This window comes from Cynoglossus semilaevis, chromosome 13, assembly GCF_000523025.1.
Source record: "Cynoglossus semilaevis isolate Cse_v1.0 chromosome 13, Cse_v1.0, whole genome shotgun sequence".
NCBI lineage: Eukaryota > Metazoa > Chordata > Actinopteri > Pleuronectiformes > Cynoglossidae > Cynoglossus > Cynoglossus semilaevis.
The window spans coordinates 142,102-157,143 of NC_024319.1; the positions used below are offsets into that span (position 1 = coordinate 142,102).

Sequence of the window (15,042 nt, forward strand, 5' to 3'; positions counted from 1 at the left end):
GTGTGTACTACAGTGTGTACTACAGTGTGTACTACAGTGTGTACTACAGTGTGTACTGACACTGGTCTGTTAAGGTACCAGCCAGAGTGTTCTCATGTCCAGCACAGTCAGGTTAATGTGGTCCATCATGGGCCCAGGAGCCACGGGTTGCAGACCCCTCACCTCAAGGCTGTTTTTTTATTGTGAGTTTTTTTTTTTTTTTTTGCAGAGCAACAAAGGAAGAGTTGAAGTTAACGGAGGAGAAAAGGCAGAGTGTTTGGAGAAGGTCAGGTGACCGACACCGTCCGATGGAAGGCTGTGATTGGATCAACTCCTTCAACTCAACTCAACTGTTTCTCTGCTCCAGGTTTAACCGCCTGATTGGCCTTTCCAAGGAGCCCCTCCTCCCACGCCCCGCCTCCACCTTCACCTCCTCAGCTGCAGCTCCTCTCCGTCGCCCTCCTGTCAGGGCTCAGCAGAGCGCAGCCGTCAGTCAGACACAGGCGGAGTAGGCTGTGACCTGTTAGCTCGGATCATTGAGTCACCTGAACGTCTGATTGACAGGCTGACTGACTGTGACTGGTTTCCTCCAGGTCGGCTCTTCCTGCTGCTCTGTCTCCTCGACTCAGGAGGAGGGAGCTCTACAAAGAGATTAGAACCCACGTATGGGGAAACCTGGGAAAACGACAAATCCACGGCTGGAGCATGCCCCTGGGGGGCACACAGGTGAGGGGGGGGGGGGGGGGGGGAGAGATGATGAAGATGATGATGATGGTGATGTTGGGGATGATGATGATGATGGTGATGTTGGGGATGATGGTGATGATGATGATAATGGTGATGATGGGGATGATGGGGATGATGATGATGATGGGGATGAGGGTGATGGGGATGATGGTGGTGGTGGTGATGATGGTGATGATGAGGGTGATGATGATGATGGGGATGAGGGTGATGGGGATAATGATGGTGATGATGGTGATGGGGGTGATGGTGATAATGATGATGAGGATGGTGATGATGGTGATGATGAGGGTGATGGTGATGATGATGATGATGATAGTGATGATGATGGTGATGTTGGGGATGATGATGATGGTGATGAGGGTGATGGTGATGATGAGGGTGATGGTGATGATGAGGGTGATGGTGATGATGAGGGTGATGGTGATAATGATGGTGATGATGGTGCGGGTGATGATGATGATGGTCATGAGGGTGATGGTGATGATGAGGGTGATGGTGATAATGATGATGAGGATGGTGATGATGGTGATGGTGGGGATGATGGTGATGGTGGGGATGATGGTGATGATGAGGGTGATGATGATGATGATGGGGATGAGGGTGATGGGGATGATGGTGATGGTGGGGATGATGGTGATGATGAGGGTGATGGTGATAATGATGGTGATGATGGTGGTGGTGATGATGGTGATGATGAGGGTGATGATGATGATGATGATGGTGAGTGCTCTTCATACAGGAGTGTGGTGGTGAACCTGCTCCAGAGCCCAGAGATGTTCCTGTTCTCATGCAGCTCAGGTTGTTGGATCACAGAGACTCCACGGCCAAGGTAACGTCAGCCTCTCACAGTCATCGTGTGGTCAAACCCAGGTGTTGCAGTTCTCTGAGGTCTCTTTTTCTTGTGCTCTCAGATCAACTGTGCCGTCTCAGTCCCACCTGACGTCTCAGGAGAACCCACGGTGAGTCTGTCCTTGTCCTGGTCTGTGTCCGTCCATCCAACCATCCATCCGTCTACGTCCCACCCAGACCAACCGTGGCATGTGTTCATATTTTCACTCCTGTCTGCTAGTGTTCAGTGTGGATCATTTCTGGCCCCGCCTCCAGCAGTGACATCACAGTGATTGATCCAGCCCGGTCCAATTCACTGCTGGATCAGTTCAGCCTCCCCCCCACGGCTGCTGCTCTCTGCCTCTGTGCCGTGCCCCCAGTAGGTCAGTGATGGTGGACTTGTCTGTGACCGGGGTCCGGTCTGTTCCAGTCTCAGTCTTTACCTTGGTCTTTGTCTTGTCAGGTGGAACCACAGGAACCGTGTGGATTGGAACTCAGGAAGGAAGGTAGTTCTGTCCAGACCCGTCCTGTCTCAGCCAAGACTTTTCAGCAGAAGGTTTCGTGTTCACTGCCCTCTGCTCTTTTACAGTGTACTGGTGCACTCTGCCTCTGCCGACAGGAGGCGCTGTCTCCAATCCAGTTCCCTCTCAGAGGGCGTGTATTCACTGACGTGAGTTGAAGCTGCTCCCTCCACCGCTGGTCTTTAGTAGAACATGGTGTTGACGTCGTCGTTGTTGTCCATGGTTTTGTTTTTCCAGATATTCCCACGGTCATGTCGTCGCAGGGTTAGCCGATAGCTCGTTAGCATTTTTCTCACACAGCTCAGGTAATAGTCCTTTATTTCAGGACAAACTCTGTCACGACCTGAAGCTCCTTGACACAATCATCCACTCAAAGCTGTGACTGTTGTGACCGACAGGCGGCTGGAACCTACAGCCCCACACGGTGTTGCCCCTGGGGTCAAACCCTCTGCAGCCCCTTCGCTGCTGCCTTGCAAAAGATGGCCGCCTGTGGGTGGGCTGTTGGAACAAGGTCCATGTGGTGGACCTGACCGGCAGGAAGGTGGAGGTAAGAGGCCAGGCCTTGGGATGAGTGGGCGTCAGTGGGCGTCAGTGGGCGTCAGTGGGCGTCAGTGAAGAGTTCAACAGTTAATTATGGGATGTTCAATGTTCTCAGCAAACATTCCAAGTGTCGGAGCGCTGTGAGCAGCAGGTTCGGTTCCTGTGTGCCGGTGGTACTGGTGTTTGGACTTCCTGTCGACTGGACCCGGTCCTCCGACTCTTTGACCGGTTCACTGGCCGGCCGCTTCAGGAAGTTGATTTCTCGGTTGTTGTCATGAAAACATTAGGTACATTTTCTTATTTACGTATAAAATAAAAGCGTTGATGACGGTGTTTAGAACTTTGTCCAACGGTCCCGTCTCTTCGTCCAGGCCAAGACTTCCTGGCGCTCTCATCGTTCCAGATCTCCTCCCTCACAATCATCTCCACTCGTCTGTGGGTGGGCACCGGAGGCGGAGCCGTGTTCTCCATCCCATTATCAATAAGTCAGTCTTTGTGTGTTTGTTCTGCTGAGCCAGCGTCCTCAGGTCCTGACGTTCCTCCCTCTCCGTCCACAGCCTCAGAGGCCGTGTCCATCCCATACTGCTCCACGTCATCAGCCCAGCTGTGTTACCATGGACACAGACAAGCTGTCAGGTTCATCATCGCTGCACCAGGTGAGACCTTAACGGTTGTTCCTTAAATAACTCGGCGCTGCCTCCTACAGGAAGTACTTGAACGTGGTTTCTGTGCCTTCAAGGTTGTTTGATGACCTCTCCTGGCAGCAGGACTGTTACTGCAGCTCAGCTTGTCCTCAGCGGGGGAGAGGGCTACGTCAACTTCCGCATCGGTGAGTAGAATATCTGACAGCTGGTTATGAATCTGGGAAAAATACAAAACTCAACTAAATGGAGAAACGTCCTCCACCAGGGGACGATGAAGACGAGGCGTCGGAGGAGCTTTCCCAGGCCACACCTCAACGGTCTGAGCGCAGTCACATGATCATTTGGCAGAATCACACCTCTGCTGTGCCAAGCCCCGCCCTCTGATGTTAGTCATCAGCCAAAGATGCAGCGGGTGTGGACGGCACAGCGGGTGTGGACGTCACAGTGGGTGTGGACGGCACAGTGGGTGTGGAGTGGACGGCAGACGAACCTGAGACTTCATGAACTTTTTAAAGTGAATATACGTCTCATATATATTTTGCACATCTTTGTTTACCTTGTTGACGGTGTACCAACCGTCAGACCGGATGCTGTTGCCGTGGCGACGACCTTCTACGTGTCCTGGTCTGGTCGAGGGACAGTAACATCCGACATCTCAGAGTTCAGGGTTCTCCATCTTTGGTTCTAGTTCTTTGTCATGTGCTGCTCAGTGGCGACTCCTGTGGTCAACTGGAAGACAGTGGGACAATCAAACCAGCTGACCTCTCATGTCACGGTGCTGCTCTGATGTTGATGGAGAGGTTGTGTACTCCGACCAATCCAAATGGACCGTGACTGTATTTGTTCTTTTAATCTCTGATCTTGTCTTAATTTATTGTACGGTTCCGTCTTAAGGTCGGATGGTTTTAAGTGTCACTTCAGTCACATGTTCATGTCGTCGTTGTCTTTCTTGAACAAGCGATTGTGACCTGAGTGTTTCGCTGACTCAGCTGATCTTCTTATTAAAGTATCTCTTACTGTGTGAGCTGCTCTACGGTCTGTGGCTGTGTCGTCATCAACGGTCCAACCCCCGGGTCACGGACCAGTCCATAGGTCATTTGGTACATAATGTACTTAATTTTGACAAATGTATTCAGAGAAAATCCAGTCGTATCATTTACTTTCTTTATTTAAAGAGAATCTGGGAATATTTGAAAATGAAACGTCACTCAGACTCTGGTCCAAACAACAGAGTCTGAAAGATGTTTGATTTTGAAAATGTAACGATCCTTGAATACTCTCAGTTACTCGGTACCAGTGTGTAGTATCAGCTGGTATAGATGTTTCTGCAGGGGGTTATTTATTCAAGACACAAACATTGTTTCATTTCTGTGTAATAAAAAACGTTTAATTTCTCAGGTTAAGAAACTCTGCTGCATGAACTTTACAAAATGTTTTTTAAGCTCCAGTGGGCCACACAGAACAACTTGGCGGGCTGCATTTGGCCCCCGGGCCTTGAGTTTGACACGTGCATTGGGCCGTCCAAATACAGGAGGAATAAAAAGTGTTTTCTGTAGGGGGCAGCAGTGTTGTAGACCAGTCACCCAGCTCTGTGTGAACCACGTGGGCCACGTCTTATGTTGGGCTGCTGTGAGTCCTGGGCAGGCGTATCCTGCGACTCAGCGACCGAGCCAGGCGGTCCACAGCTCCACCCACAGTTCCCAGTTCCTGTTTGGAGGTCAGGCCCTCGATGTTGCCACTGTACCACATGACCCAGCCTGCCAGGGACAGGAGCACCAGCAGAGCTCCCGTGTACACCAGCAGATCCCCAACGTCTTGGCCTTCGATCTCCAGAGGAGCGAAGACCCCGAGCAGCAGAGAGACGACGCCTAACAGGTCCATGAGAACCGCAAACACCAGCGCCAGCTTACAGTGGGACAAACCATCGTACTTCTGAGCCATGTCTGAAAAATTTCAAATATTTAAAATATGTTTAATAAGTCACTTTAGACTAGAACAGTTCTGAAAGACAGTAAATGTTAAAGTATTCTTATGTATCAATGAAAGAGTAATTTGTACATTTGGCTTCTTTTAATCCGTCTTCAACAGTTGGTCTGTGACCTCTAGCGGTTCTGCGGAGGTACTGCAGAGGGTCGTGAAATTTGTATTTCTTACACACATTTCTTTGTATGTTCCGCGCTTAAATCTTAAATATAAATCATAAGTCTGTTCTTTGACCTGCGTAGGTAACAATCTATGTCGATGTCAGAATCCAAGGTTTAACTTAAAACACACTCTTATACTACATATATGGAACGTTGAAGACATTTGTAGTATTCCTTGCTCCATCCCTCCATCGGGGTACACCCTGAAGTACATGTAAAATACCTGTAAATATATATAATTTATTTGTTTATACAAGTCAAGGATTTAAAGTCACAGGATTTTATCTTTTTATAAGTTGTTTTTCTTTTTATGCAAAAGGTAATAATTGTCTGTTATCTTCAACCACAACACTGGACTGGTCACTGCACTGGTCACTGCACTGGTCACTGCACTGGTCACTGCCAAACTGTAACAGCCTGCTGTGGTCGGATTAGATTAGATTAGATTAGATTAGGTTGGTCTACTCTGGTGCTTCTACAGAATAATTGAAACATTAATTCCACTTTTCACTTTAAAGTTAGTTTAAATGTTACCGAACTTGAATTATTTAATCTGCTAACGTTTTACCTGCATCTTCACAACTGAACAATATTCTGTAAAAACCTCAATTTTAACACTTTAAATCACAACTAAAAACACATCTATTCAAAACTGCATATTCCCTCTGATTGAAGTAACGCACCCGCCCCATCACCCCCCGACTTGTACTGTTTTAACTGTTTTCAACAAACCACCTATAGCACCCCCCGACTTTTAATTAATTGACTTATTTATTGTATTTTAAATTGTTTTTAACTGTTTTACATTGTCTCATAATGTTTTAATGTTTTTACTGTCTTTTCTTGTATTGTGTACGGTGACCTTGAGTGTCCAGAAAGGCGCCTATAAATACAATTTATTATTATTATTATTATTACTTTGGGACCAATAAAGTACAGAAACACGCACAACAACGATGAAGAAAACACTCACTGACCATTAACCAAACTCCCGCGTGTGTGTGTGTGTGTGTGTGTTTTTACCAGTGTCCCAGTAAATACAGGGACGCGGTTCAGGTTCCACACCTTTACTCCAACAAACTACTGTGTCTGTAATATATAACACACCCGCGAGCTGACACATTTACTGACACGTTAACTGACATATTTACTGACACGTTACCTTTATGTGGACTTACCTTCGAAAGTCCTGTTTGGAGAAGACACGAGTTTAAAAAAGAGAAGGTGTTTACAAAAGAAATGGTTTTGTGCCCAACCTCTGGGTGTAGAGGTCGACGACAGTGTAACCTGAGACCTCGTCACCTGTTCTACCTGTCGTGCAGTTTCACTGGCGCCCTCTCTGTACAGTGAGGCAGAAAAGTAAATAGGAATGACACTATTGGCTTTGTTTTCTGCTTTAGTGCACGTCAGTGACGTCATTATTTTACCGTTTGCGTGGGTTAGCGCTTCCAGGGTATTTTGGTGATTTAATGCGCACTACAACGATTCTTTTCTGTAAATATTTCGCAAATGAAACCACAATTTGTTCTCTTTCTTCATCATTTGTTGAGGACGGTCGTTCTTAGTGAAAACATCCGGAAGTGACGCATGGTGGCGTTTAAAAAATAAAAGCGGATAATTGTTATTGTTCGCTTGTTAGCTAGCTGATGAAGTAGACAAACGGAGATATGACAGAGTAATAACGACTTATTACATGTGCACTCATAAGTTATTACTAGCCTAACGTGGTATGTACAATTTTCTGCGGGACTATATAAGTGGCACAGCGATCCGATTGATAACAAAAAGGAGGATTTAAATAATCGGGAGTGAAGAAAGCGGAAGATTGTTATATCTAATTTGGAGCTACATTTACTGTATATGCTAACATTACAGGAAGCTAACACGGTGTGAAGCTAATGTCGTCTCGTTAGCCCGCTAGTCACTTAGCTTCTCTCCACACAGTTTAATTACATCTGTTTATATGTCTGTGTTGATCTTAAAGCTTTTAGTTCGGTTTACAGGCAGTGTCGTTGCACATAATACACGACCGCCCACGTTATATTGTTTAGCAACGAACTCAACCTTTAGTAAATGAAGATAAACACACGGTTGGTGTATTTGGGGAATCTGATACATTGATTTTCTTTTAAATATTAAGAATGAAAAATAAAATAATATAAAATATCGTTACAACCAACTTCTCATTTATTTTGTCCGGAGTAAAGATGGAGGACGGGAATAGGACTGATGCCACCTCCACATCCAGGGGTCACGCAGGTTCACTTCACCTGCAGAGTAAGATTTGAAGGTCTCCAGTGTTCACTATGATCATATCTGTGTTTACCCCTGGTAATATCTCCCTTTTTTAAAAACCCAGCTCCTAAAAATGAGGATGCTTATGAAATTGCAATACCTTATGAGGAGAGCAATTTTGAGCAGCAAGGATTTTTCAGCCAGAGTGATCAGAGTTTTGATGGTAAGAACATTCAGTTCAACACATTTACATATCTGCATCTCTTGTTTCCCAACTTTTCCATCTGCATATTTCAGATTCACCATCATCAGCTGGTCCGCACTCAGTCAACAACTCATACATGGTCATCACAAACCTGCGGACACAGCTACAAATCTCTCTAGAGAAAAACTCATGGCTTCAGAAAAGAATTGAGGACCTGGAAGAGGAACGGGACTTTCTCCGCTGCCAGCTCGACCGCTTCATCTTTTCCACAAAAAGCCAAGGACCGGAGCAAAACCAGAGCCAGTACAGTAATGGTGAGTCTGTTTTTAAAGTCCTACATGACAGTCACCTGAAACTGAATGGGTTTGAGGACAGGATGTTGTTACTGTGGGGAAACATTTTCTCTCAGTTTCTGCATTTGATGTAGCAGATCAGAGGGTGAGTGGGTTCAGTGTTGTCCTGAAATACTGTTCTTGGGTCGAGAATGGGGAGCATCATTTTGAAACAAGTAGTGAGCTCTGTCCTGCCTGTTGTAGGGTATGAGACCAGACGATACAACTGGAGGGTGAGAAGAGACGACGACCGTCCAGCAGGTAGAAAATCAAACATTTTAACTTGAAGTTCTGCTTCTGAGTCCTAGATAATATACAGTAGTTGTTCACATTCATAGTCTTGGCCCCACAGAGCAACACAAGAGTGACCCCTCCCACTTTCCCACACGTCCGTTTGTCCAGCGAAGGCCAGGTCCTCCTACACTGGTGCCTTCTAAAAACCATGGCTCTGGTTCACTAACCAATCAGCTCGCCTCTATGAATGCACTATTCAGCTCTACACAGTCTCAAGCTCTCCTACAAAGTCAAGGCCATGCTAATCTGGCAGCAGCAACAACAGCCAGTGGCTGCAGTGGAAGCAAGAACAACACGTCGAGGTCAACCATGAATGTATCGAGTGGACAAAGCAGTGTGGCTCAAGGTACTGCGTGACTGAATAACACTGTCCTGTCCCAGTCCATCTGCTCTGTACACTTCATACTGATGTCGGTTTCAAATTCTTAAACATAACATTGATTTTTGTTTTCCTTGTAGATTCGATTTCTCTCCTGGGGGAATCCGATGAGTACTTGGATCAAGACGGCTACCTTGACGAGGAGGAGCTGATATCAGGGGAAGATGTAATACCAGAGACCATCAGCAGCAGCAGGAGGAATCAGATAAAGAGAAGACGGGTTTTCCATCCGCCAAGAGAGCGGCAGAGAGGTACAGCACGTACATGTATACACACACGTATATATTACTGTATGGCTTTATTGTCACCTGTCTTGAAGTGAATGTTGCTGAGTCTCTGTGAATCTTTGGGTTTCAGTTAAAGACGCAGCTGGAGTGTTGTTTCGCTACAAGAAAATCCTGCTCACATACCAGCGTTTGAAAAACATGTCCAAGGCCTTTCAGATCCACGGTGTGGACCGGAACACAGTGGCCTCCACTACGCCTATAGCTGAGCTGCTCCTCGTGGCCCCAGAGAAGGTAGCAGAGGTGGGAGAGTTTGACCCCTCCAAAGAAAAGCTGCTGGACTACGCCAGACGCTGCTACGCTGCCTTGGATGAAGAGACTCTCAGCAGAGTGCAGGCCTTGAAGAAGAACAACCTGCTGCTGCCCATTTCCTACAGGTTCAGACACTGAACAGACGACAGAGTGATGGGACGGGTCGTCACCGGCGGTGTCAGTGTGTAACACAGGACAGGATGTGGCGTTCACAGGCACCGACAGGAAACGCCTGGTATTTTACTGTTGGATGTGTCCGTGTAGGATACAACTCAAGTTTGACCTTTTTTATACGTAGAACATTTTCACTGCTCCCTGTGTGTACTGCGTGTACTGCGTGTACTGCGTGTACTGCGTGTACTGCGTGTACTGCGTGTACTGCGTGTACTGCGTGTACTGCGTGTACTGCGTGTACTTTCCCAGAAAATTTCCCAGAAAATGTTGGACCATTGTTGTTCTGATATTAAGGACAAGGGGGCGCTGTTGGAGCAGGAAAAGTGGAAAATGTGCTGCTTTTATTTGAGAAAGTTCTGAACAGGATTTTGGAAATGTCTTTTATGAAACAGTGAAACGATTCAGACAGTTTTCACCAACTTCATTTATTTGTTCGGTGGTTCATTTCAATATATTTCTGTGACTCCAGTCCGGTTCACATTAAACTGCACCTTATAGAAAGTGTCGTAGTGAACTCCCATCATCGTTCTGTGCTCGTCTGTTTAACTTGTATCTCGTCTGGCAATACTGTCATATTCTATTGTATCTTTTATATTCTTTTTAATTGCCTTAATGTAAGTTATTTTATATTGGCAAAAAAAAAGAAGTGTAAATATCCATGAGTGACTCGGTTCATTTTTACTTGGTCAAAGTGCAGTTTGGCCCCTCCCTCCTGGGATTTTCTATCTATAAAATATGTAAATGACAAACACAAGCCGTGGTTGTGTTGAAAGTGTTTGCATCATTTTCATTTGATGATGTGTTGATACTGGTATTTATTCTGGTGTGTATTGCTGCACTTTTATCTGTAGACTCTGTCAACACACTTTATCTCCATGGTCATCGTGCGTTTCTTCTCACCACCATCCTCAGCCTTGAATATATTTTTGCATCAGCATCATTCTTTGGTTCTGTGGTTGGCCACGGCAGCTCGAAGGTGGTGAGGATCTGGAAACATTAGCTCACATTAACATACAGTGTTAGAAAACAACAAATGTTCTCAGGAATTCTAATTAAAAAGTAATTTAAAGAAATGGGAGGGAAACCAGTAGTAAACCTGCCTTTATCACAACTACTGAGGGGGTTTGTTTTCCCGAGTGACTAGCAAACATTTTTGAAAAGGTTGTGTTTGAGAAATCGAATTCATTTGGTAAAATCTAAATCTAAAGTCCTTTTGTCCGGCTGTCCTTTTAGCGGATTGGTTGGTGCGCACTAACAGAACTAGGAAGTGTAGAAGTGAGTTAACTATCTTTCTGGAATCTGTGCTTTTTAGATTTGATTAATTTATCAAGTCAAATGAAATATAAAAAGCACACATTGAAAGCTTGAATACGTGGAATCGCAAAGAACAAAACACCTCTGCGCGACTTTGAGATAATCCTCTTCTCTCACCGGAACCCAAGCATTCATCAACTTCCGGTGTCACAGGATACCAGGGAGACGGTGTGAAAAAGCGGGCATACCGAAAATCTTCATTGTTATCCTCAGGCTTGAACGATTAAATAACGAATTTATTTGACTTTAAAAGTAAGACGACTACATCTCGCTGCTCGGCTATTCGCTGGGATTTGCATCTTTTTTCAAAAGGAGTCTCATTCATTCGTACTCGTACTCGCTAGGAGGCTAACGGGGCTCCACACTCACAGGCCCGTCCTCTGGACTTTGCTACACTCAGCTAAGCTAACATTAGCAGGCTAACCCATGCGATCACGTCTTCTTTCTTAAAGATATTACAAGCTGCGCCGTGTATAGGTAGCAGAAGGTAAACACAAATGCTTTCTAAGGTTTTCTGTGTTTCGTTTTGTTAAGTACTCTGCTTATTTAGTCTCTCTTTATTCAACAGCAGCCGTGGGGCGCTTGGCTTCTGCGCTCTAGGTGTTCACTTTGTTGCTAGCTCGAGCTAGCCACCGCCAACTGAACAACGCAGTCACCGAAAGCGCAGCAGCCCTCGCATCTGAGAGATGTCGGACTTCGACGAATTCGAAAGACAGCTATCCGAGAACAAGCAAGGTAAAATAGTACACAGAAGCATTGACCGAACGGTTGTCTGTTTTACCTCAGGTCGCGTCTTTTGAGTCATATATATGTGTATATATATGTATATATATAACTATATATGTTTTTTCTCAAGACACCATGGCATATGTAATTGGTTTTACTTTAATAGTTGACCGAGATCATGGCCTCTATTATTTGACAGTGATTAATCACTGTACCGTCCGAGTTGTTTCACATCTAAAATCGAAATATGCATTTAAGACGGCACTGTAAACCTCGAGATACCCTTTTGGTTTTTAATTGTTAGTAGATGATGTCTTTTTTGTGTGTGTATTAGGTGTTTTACAGTAAGAAGCAGACGTCATACATAGTTTCTTATGTAATTTACACCTATAGGTACAGTGTGGGGGGTTCATCTGGTTTTGAACCCATTTTTATAAGAATTACCTGGATTTAATCATTTTAACAAACAAAGGCACGTACTTATATCTCAAATTCATGTTTCATTACAGTAGCACCTTTTTATATTCAGATTTGGTCTTTTAAAGCAGTGTATCATCCAACAGACAGGAGACGTGCCTTAGTGTTCAAAGTCATCCATGTATGTGGTCTTCTATGCTGGGATAATGTCCTGTGGAATATTCCAGTACAACAGGAAGCTTTACAGGACAGAGTGTCTGTTCCTTGAGCTCTGATTTGTTTGGCAAAGTCTGTGCTGTCATTTATGTTTCATACCTTGTTTTACTGTTGTTTCATGGCAGTAAATGCTTTTCCTGCAGCTGAAAGGGACAAAGAAAATCGCCACCATCGCCGATCCTCCTCCCGCAGCCGCAGCAGAGAGAGGAAAAGAAGGAGCAGAGACCGGGACAGACGTAGCAGAGACCGTCGCGGGGACAGTAAGGAGCGCAGGCACAGGCGCAGGTTAGCATCTTTATTCCACTAACCATGAGAATAACAAACCTGGAGAATAGCTGTGTCATTAATAGTACAAATACAGCCCTCTAAAAAGGCCGCAGGTCCACATTTGTCCAAAAATCTGACGAGCGTTATATTTCTCACCAGTGAAGATCCAAACCACTCACTGGACGTCTTTCATTTCCAATCTGTACAAAAAGCTATTCAGTCTGAAATGTTCAATGGCTTCAGTCCTGCTTAAAATGAGACTAAATAGAAGTTATCTTTGAACCGTTGGACCTGTTAGCTTCTACAAATCTAGCTGTATTAGCTGGTCTCATTTTAAAACCCTGACGACCAACTGCCTTTAGGAATAATAATAATGATGATATGTTGTTTCTAGTATCAGACAGGCTTTACAGACTAAGGAATGCAGACCTAACTCAGTCTTGAGTGCTTTAGAATGACTTTAACATTTAACAGCATTAATGATGGTCACACTGAGTCTTTAGTCAAAACATGTGAAATTAGACTCTGTCTTTGCAGTTGGTGTGTTTTTAAGAATGCCATGTCCATCTGTTGGTCTCTAGAGGTACTGCACATGCAGTTGGCTGTTGAAATGACTTTTCACACCATAATAATGTTGAGTTAATGTGAACAGATTACACACACTGTCTTTACAGTATGTACCAGAATGTTCATTCATTTCCTACAGCTCTATGGGGGGGGAGGGGGGGGGATGAACACAGGGACATTTACAACACTTTCTAAATCAGACCACATCCAGATTTACTGCTATCAATGTAGCGTCTGCTAATGTACTTGTGGAGATGATGATAAATGTCATGAATATTTTAAGAAAAACTTGAAACCCTTCCGATGTCATTTCAGCTCACCATCCAGCTACCCACAGGACAATGCTGGAAGGTAATACAGAAACCTAACACAAAGCTGCTCTGTGCTTAAGTGCAGCCACTGCACCTTAATGATCTGCCACTGTCCTTCAGTACAACTGACTCGTTGTGTTCACTCTGCCTGGATTGGTGTTCTGACCTCTTTTCTACCATCTGTGTCAAAGTATTATGATGCCTTCAGGGTCTCCCAGAAGTGACACTGTACTTTGCTGCCACCATGTTCTGAAGGCTAACTGCCTACGGTTGCATTAACATCAGCTGCTTCTTCCACACACAGTCGTTCTCCACACCGTGAGAAGAAGAAGAAGGTGAAGAAGTACTGGGATGTTCCTCCACCTGGTTTTGAGCACATTACTCCCATGCAGTACAAAGCCATGCAAGGTAGAAACTCCAGCTTCTTTTTTTATGATGATGATGTTTGGTGATGAGGCTGTGAGTGCCCCCCCCCCCCCCCCCCCCCCACCCCTCTCCGTGTAGTGGGTTCATCTGTGGGTTCTTTCTCCAGCTGCAGGCCAGATCCCAGCCACGGCCCTCCTGCCAACGATGACTCCAGACGGCCTGGCTGTTACCCCCACACCTGTCCCCGTTGTGGGCAGCCAGATGACCCGACAAGCCCGGCGGCTCTATGTTGGCAATATTCCCTTTGGTATAACAGAGGTGAGGAAACCTCTGTGGCCGTCACCTGTCCATCACCAGAGAAATACTCCACACAGCTGTATCATAATCGTTTTCTTTTCTCCATATTCTTTCCTTACGAGTAGGAATCCATGATGGACTTCTTTAACGCCCAGATGCGGTTGGGTGGTCTGACCCAGGCCCCTGGAAACCCTGTCCTCGCAGTACAGATTAACCAGGATAAGAATTTTGCCTTTCTTGAGGTGAGGTGCTGCCTGTCCGACGTGTGTGTGTGTGTACGTGTGTGTGTACGTACAGGTACAGTGGAGCCTCTAGATACCAGCGTCCATGTTACCAGTCTGCAACTATTGATACCAGGAAATATCTAGTTACCAGTGGCTCAACCCAGGGCTGGCATCCATTCAGTGGTACAACATGGGGAACTCTGCTGGTCACTGACTTTTAGTGTTTAATAAAATAAAATAATATATAACTCTTCTCCTGCGGTTAGTGGTCCTGACACTGTGTGGCGCTGTCTGTCCTTCTCTGGGTTATTTTACAGATTTTATATAACAATAATATAAAGTGTTTCCTTAATTATTATTGGAACAAATTAATTGGTTTTTAGTTATTTTTAATGGGGAAAATTAGATGGAGACGCGAGCGCTGCTGTGGAACAGATTGAAGTGTTGTCTCAGGGTCCACTGTATCTGTGTATGTCTGTACACATGGTTACAGCAGGTGATGAGGTCACCAGTGGCTCCGTGTTCTAACCCTAACCCTCCGTCCTGGGGGGTGGAGCTGATGGAGCCGCTGACTACTGTGTTCTCTCCACGTGCTAAAGCTGGACCTGAGTGTCTGCAGTTCCTCCTCTGTCAGTGAGGTGGTGTCGTAAACAACTCAATTACAACTTAATTGTCAGACAAGTCCAGATCAAAAAGTCAACGCCCTGGTCCATAGTAACCAGTCTAACCAGGTGTGTGTGTGTCTGTGTGTGTTTGTTTGTTTGTGTGTGTGTGTGTGT

The 15,042-nt window shown here is 45.4% G+C and overlaps 4 protein-coding genes across 7 annotated transcripts in view; 3 read left to right on the forward strand and 1 right to left on the reverse strand.

Moving 5' to 3' along the window:
• LOC103387826 (C-Jun-amino-terminal kinase-interacting protein 4) overlaps positions 1 to 4,280 on the forward strand; it is a 10,140-nt gene extending 5,860 nt beyond the window's left edge. The window contains exons 14-28 of one of the 2 annotated variants that reach the window (XM_008322611.3): positions 209 to 265; positions 347 to 487; positions 573 to 705; positions 1,466 to 1,555; positions 1,638 to 1,685; positions 1,796 to 1,937; positions 2,018 to 2,060; positions 2,144 to 2,224; positions 2,313 to 2,380; positions 2,474 to 2,622; positions 2,731 to 2,902; positions 2,987 to 3,100; positions 3,173 to 3,271; positions 3,355 to 3,444; positions 3,525 to 4,280. In XM_008322611.3, the coding sequence (XP_008320833.1) occupies positions 209 to 265; positions 347 to 487; positions 573 to 705; positions 1,466 to 1,555; positions 1,638 to 1,685; positions 1,796 to 1,937; positions 2,018 to 2,060; positions 2,144 to 2,224; positions 2,313 to 2,380; positions 2,474 to 2,622; positions 2,731 to 2,902; positions 2,987 to 3,100; positions 3,173 to 3,271; positions 3,355 to 3,444; positions 3,525 to 3,643 (1,546 nt within the window). In that variant the 3' untranslated portion in view covers positions 3,644 to 4,280. Of the gene's footprint in view, positions 1 to 208; positions 266 to 346; positions 488 to 572; positions 706 to 1,465; positions 1,556 to 1,637; positions 1,686 to 1,795; positions 1,938 to 2,017; positions 2,061 to 2,143; positions 2,225 to 2,312; positions 2,381 to 2,473; positions 2,623 to 2,730; positions 2,903 to 2,986; positions 3,272 to 3,354; positions 3,445 to 3,524 lie in introns of both variants that reach the window. The other variant, XM_025061263.1, reaches the window with a different exon arrangement.
• A 133-nt stretch (positions 4,281 to 4,413) lies between these two features.
• LOC103387829 (uncharacterized) lies at positions 4,414 to 7,108 on the reverse strand. The gene is made up of 5 exons (XM_008322613.3): positions 7,105 to 7,108; positions 6,831 to 6,963; positions 6,582 to 6,742; positions 6,427 to 6,492; positions 4,414 to 5,202 (listed from the first exon to the last, which is right to left on the reverse strand). Exons 1-5 carry the CDS (start codon positions 7,106 to 7,108, stop codon positions 4,874 to 4,876), a joined length of 693 nt encoding a protein of 230 aa, XP_008320835.3. The 3' UTR covers positions 4,414 to 4,873.
• ccdc106a (coiled-coil domain containing 106a) lies at positions 6,911 to 9,723 on the forward strand. Of its 3 annotated transcripts, none has more exons than XM_008322615.3 (8): positions 6,912 to 7,493; positions 7,611 to 7,680; positions 7,763 to 7,861; positions 7,936 to 8,157; positions 8,380 to 8,436; positions 8,528 to 8,815; positions 8,929 to 9,099; positions 9,206 to 9,723. In XM_008322615.3, exons 2-8 carry the CDS (start codon positions 7,611 to 7,613, stop codon positions 9,520 to 9,522), a joined length of 1,224 nt encoding a protein of 407 aa, XP_008320837.1. In that variant the 5' UTR covers positions 6,912 to 7,493; the 3' UTR covers positions 9,523 to 9,723. The 3 variants fall into 3 exon arrangements, with proteins under 3 accessions (XP_024917082.1, XP_008320837.1, XP_008320836.1); XM_008322614.3 differs by having other exon boundaries at positions 6,912 to 7,130; XM_025061314.1 differs by having other exon boundaries at positions 6,911 to 7,680.
• Positions 9,724 to 10,992: 1,269 nt separating this feature from the next.
• u2af2a (U2 small nuclear RNA auxiliary factor 2a) overlaps positions 10,993 to 15,042 on the forward strand; it is a 7,808-nt gene continuing 3,758 nt past the window's right edge. Inside the window, exons 1-8 of the mRNA XM_025061446.1 lie at positions 10,993 to 11,359; positions 11,441 to 11,607; positions 12,357 to 12,516; positions 13,381 to 13,416; positions 13,681 to 13,784; positions 13,909 to 14,060; positions 14,165 to 14,406; positions 14,757 to 14,759. Coding sequence (XP_024917214.1) covers positions 11,559 to 11,607; positions 12,357 to 12,516; positions 13,381 to 13,416; positions 13,681 to 13,784; positions 13,909 to 14,060; positions 14,165 to 14,406; positions 14,757 to 14,759 — 746 coding nt within the window. The 5' untranslated portion in view covers positions 10,993 to 11,359; positions 11,441 to 11,558. The remainder of the gene's footprint in view (positions 11,360 to 11,440; positions 11,608 to 12,356; positions 12,517 to 13,380; positions 13,417 to 13,680; positions 13,785 to 13,908; positions 14,061 to 14,164; positions 14,407 to 14,756; positions 14,760 to 15,042) is intronic.

Coding starts and splice junctions, on each gene's coding strand:
- ccdc106a (XM_025061314.1), top strand. CDS start 7,611: ATGGAGGACGGGAATAGGACTGATGCCACCTCCACATCCAGGGGTCAC. Junction 7,681..7,762: donor AGGTTCACTTCACCTGCAGA/GTAAGATTTGAA, acceptor TTAAAAACCCAG/CTCCTAAAAATGAGGATGCT. Junction 7,862..7,935: donor GAGTGATCAGAGTTTTGATG/GTAAGAACATTC, acceptor TGCATATTTCAG/ATTCACCATCATCAGCTGGT.
- LOC103387829 (XM_008322613.3), bottom strand. Junction 6,493..6,581: donor TCCAAACAGGACTTTCGAAG/GTAAGTCCACAT, acceptor TATATATTACAG/ACACAGTAGTTTGTTGGAGT. Junction 5,203..6,426: donor CTGTATTTACTGGGACACTG/GTAAAAACACAC, acceptor GAAATTTTTCAG/ACATGGCTCAGAAGTACGAT.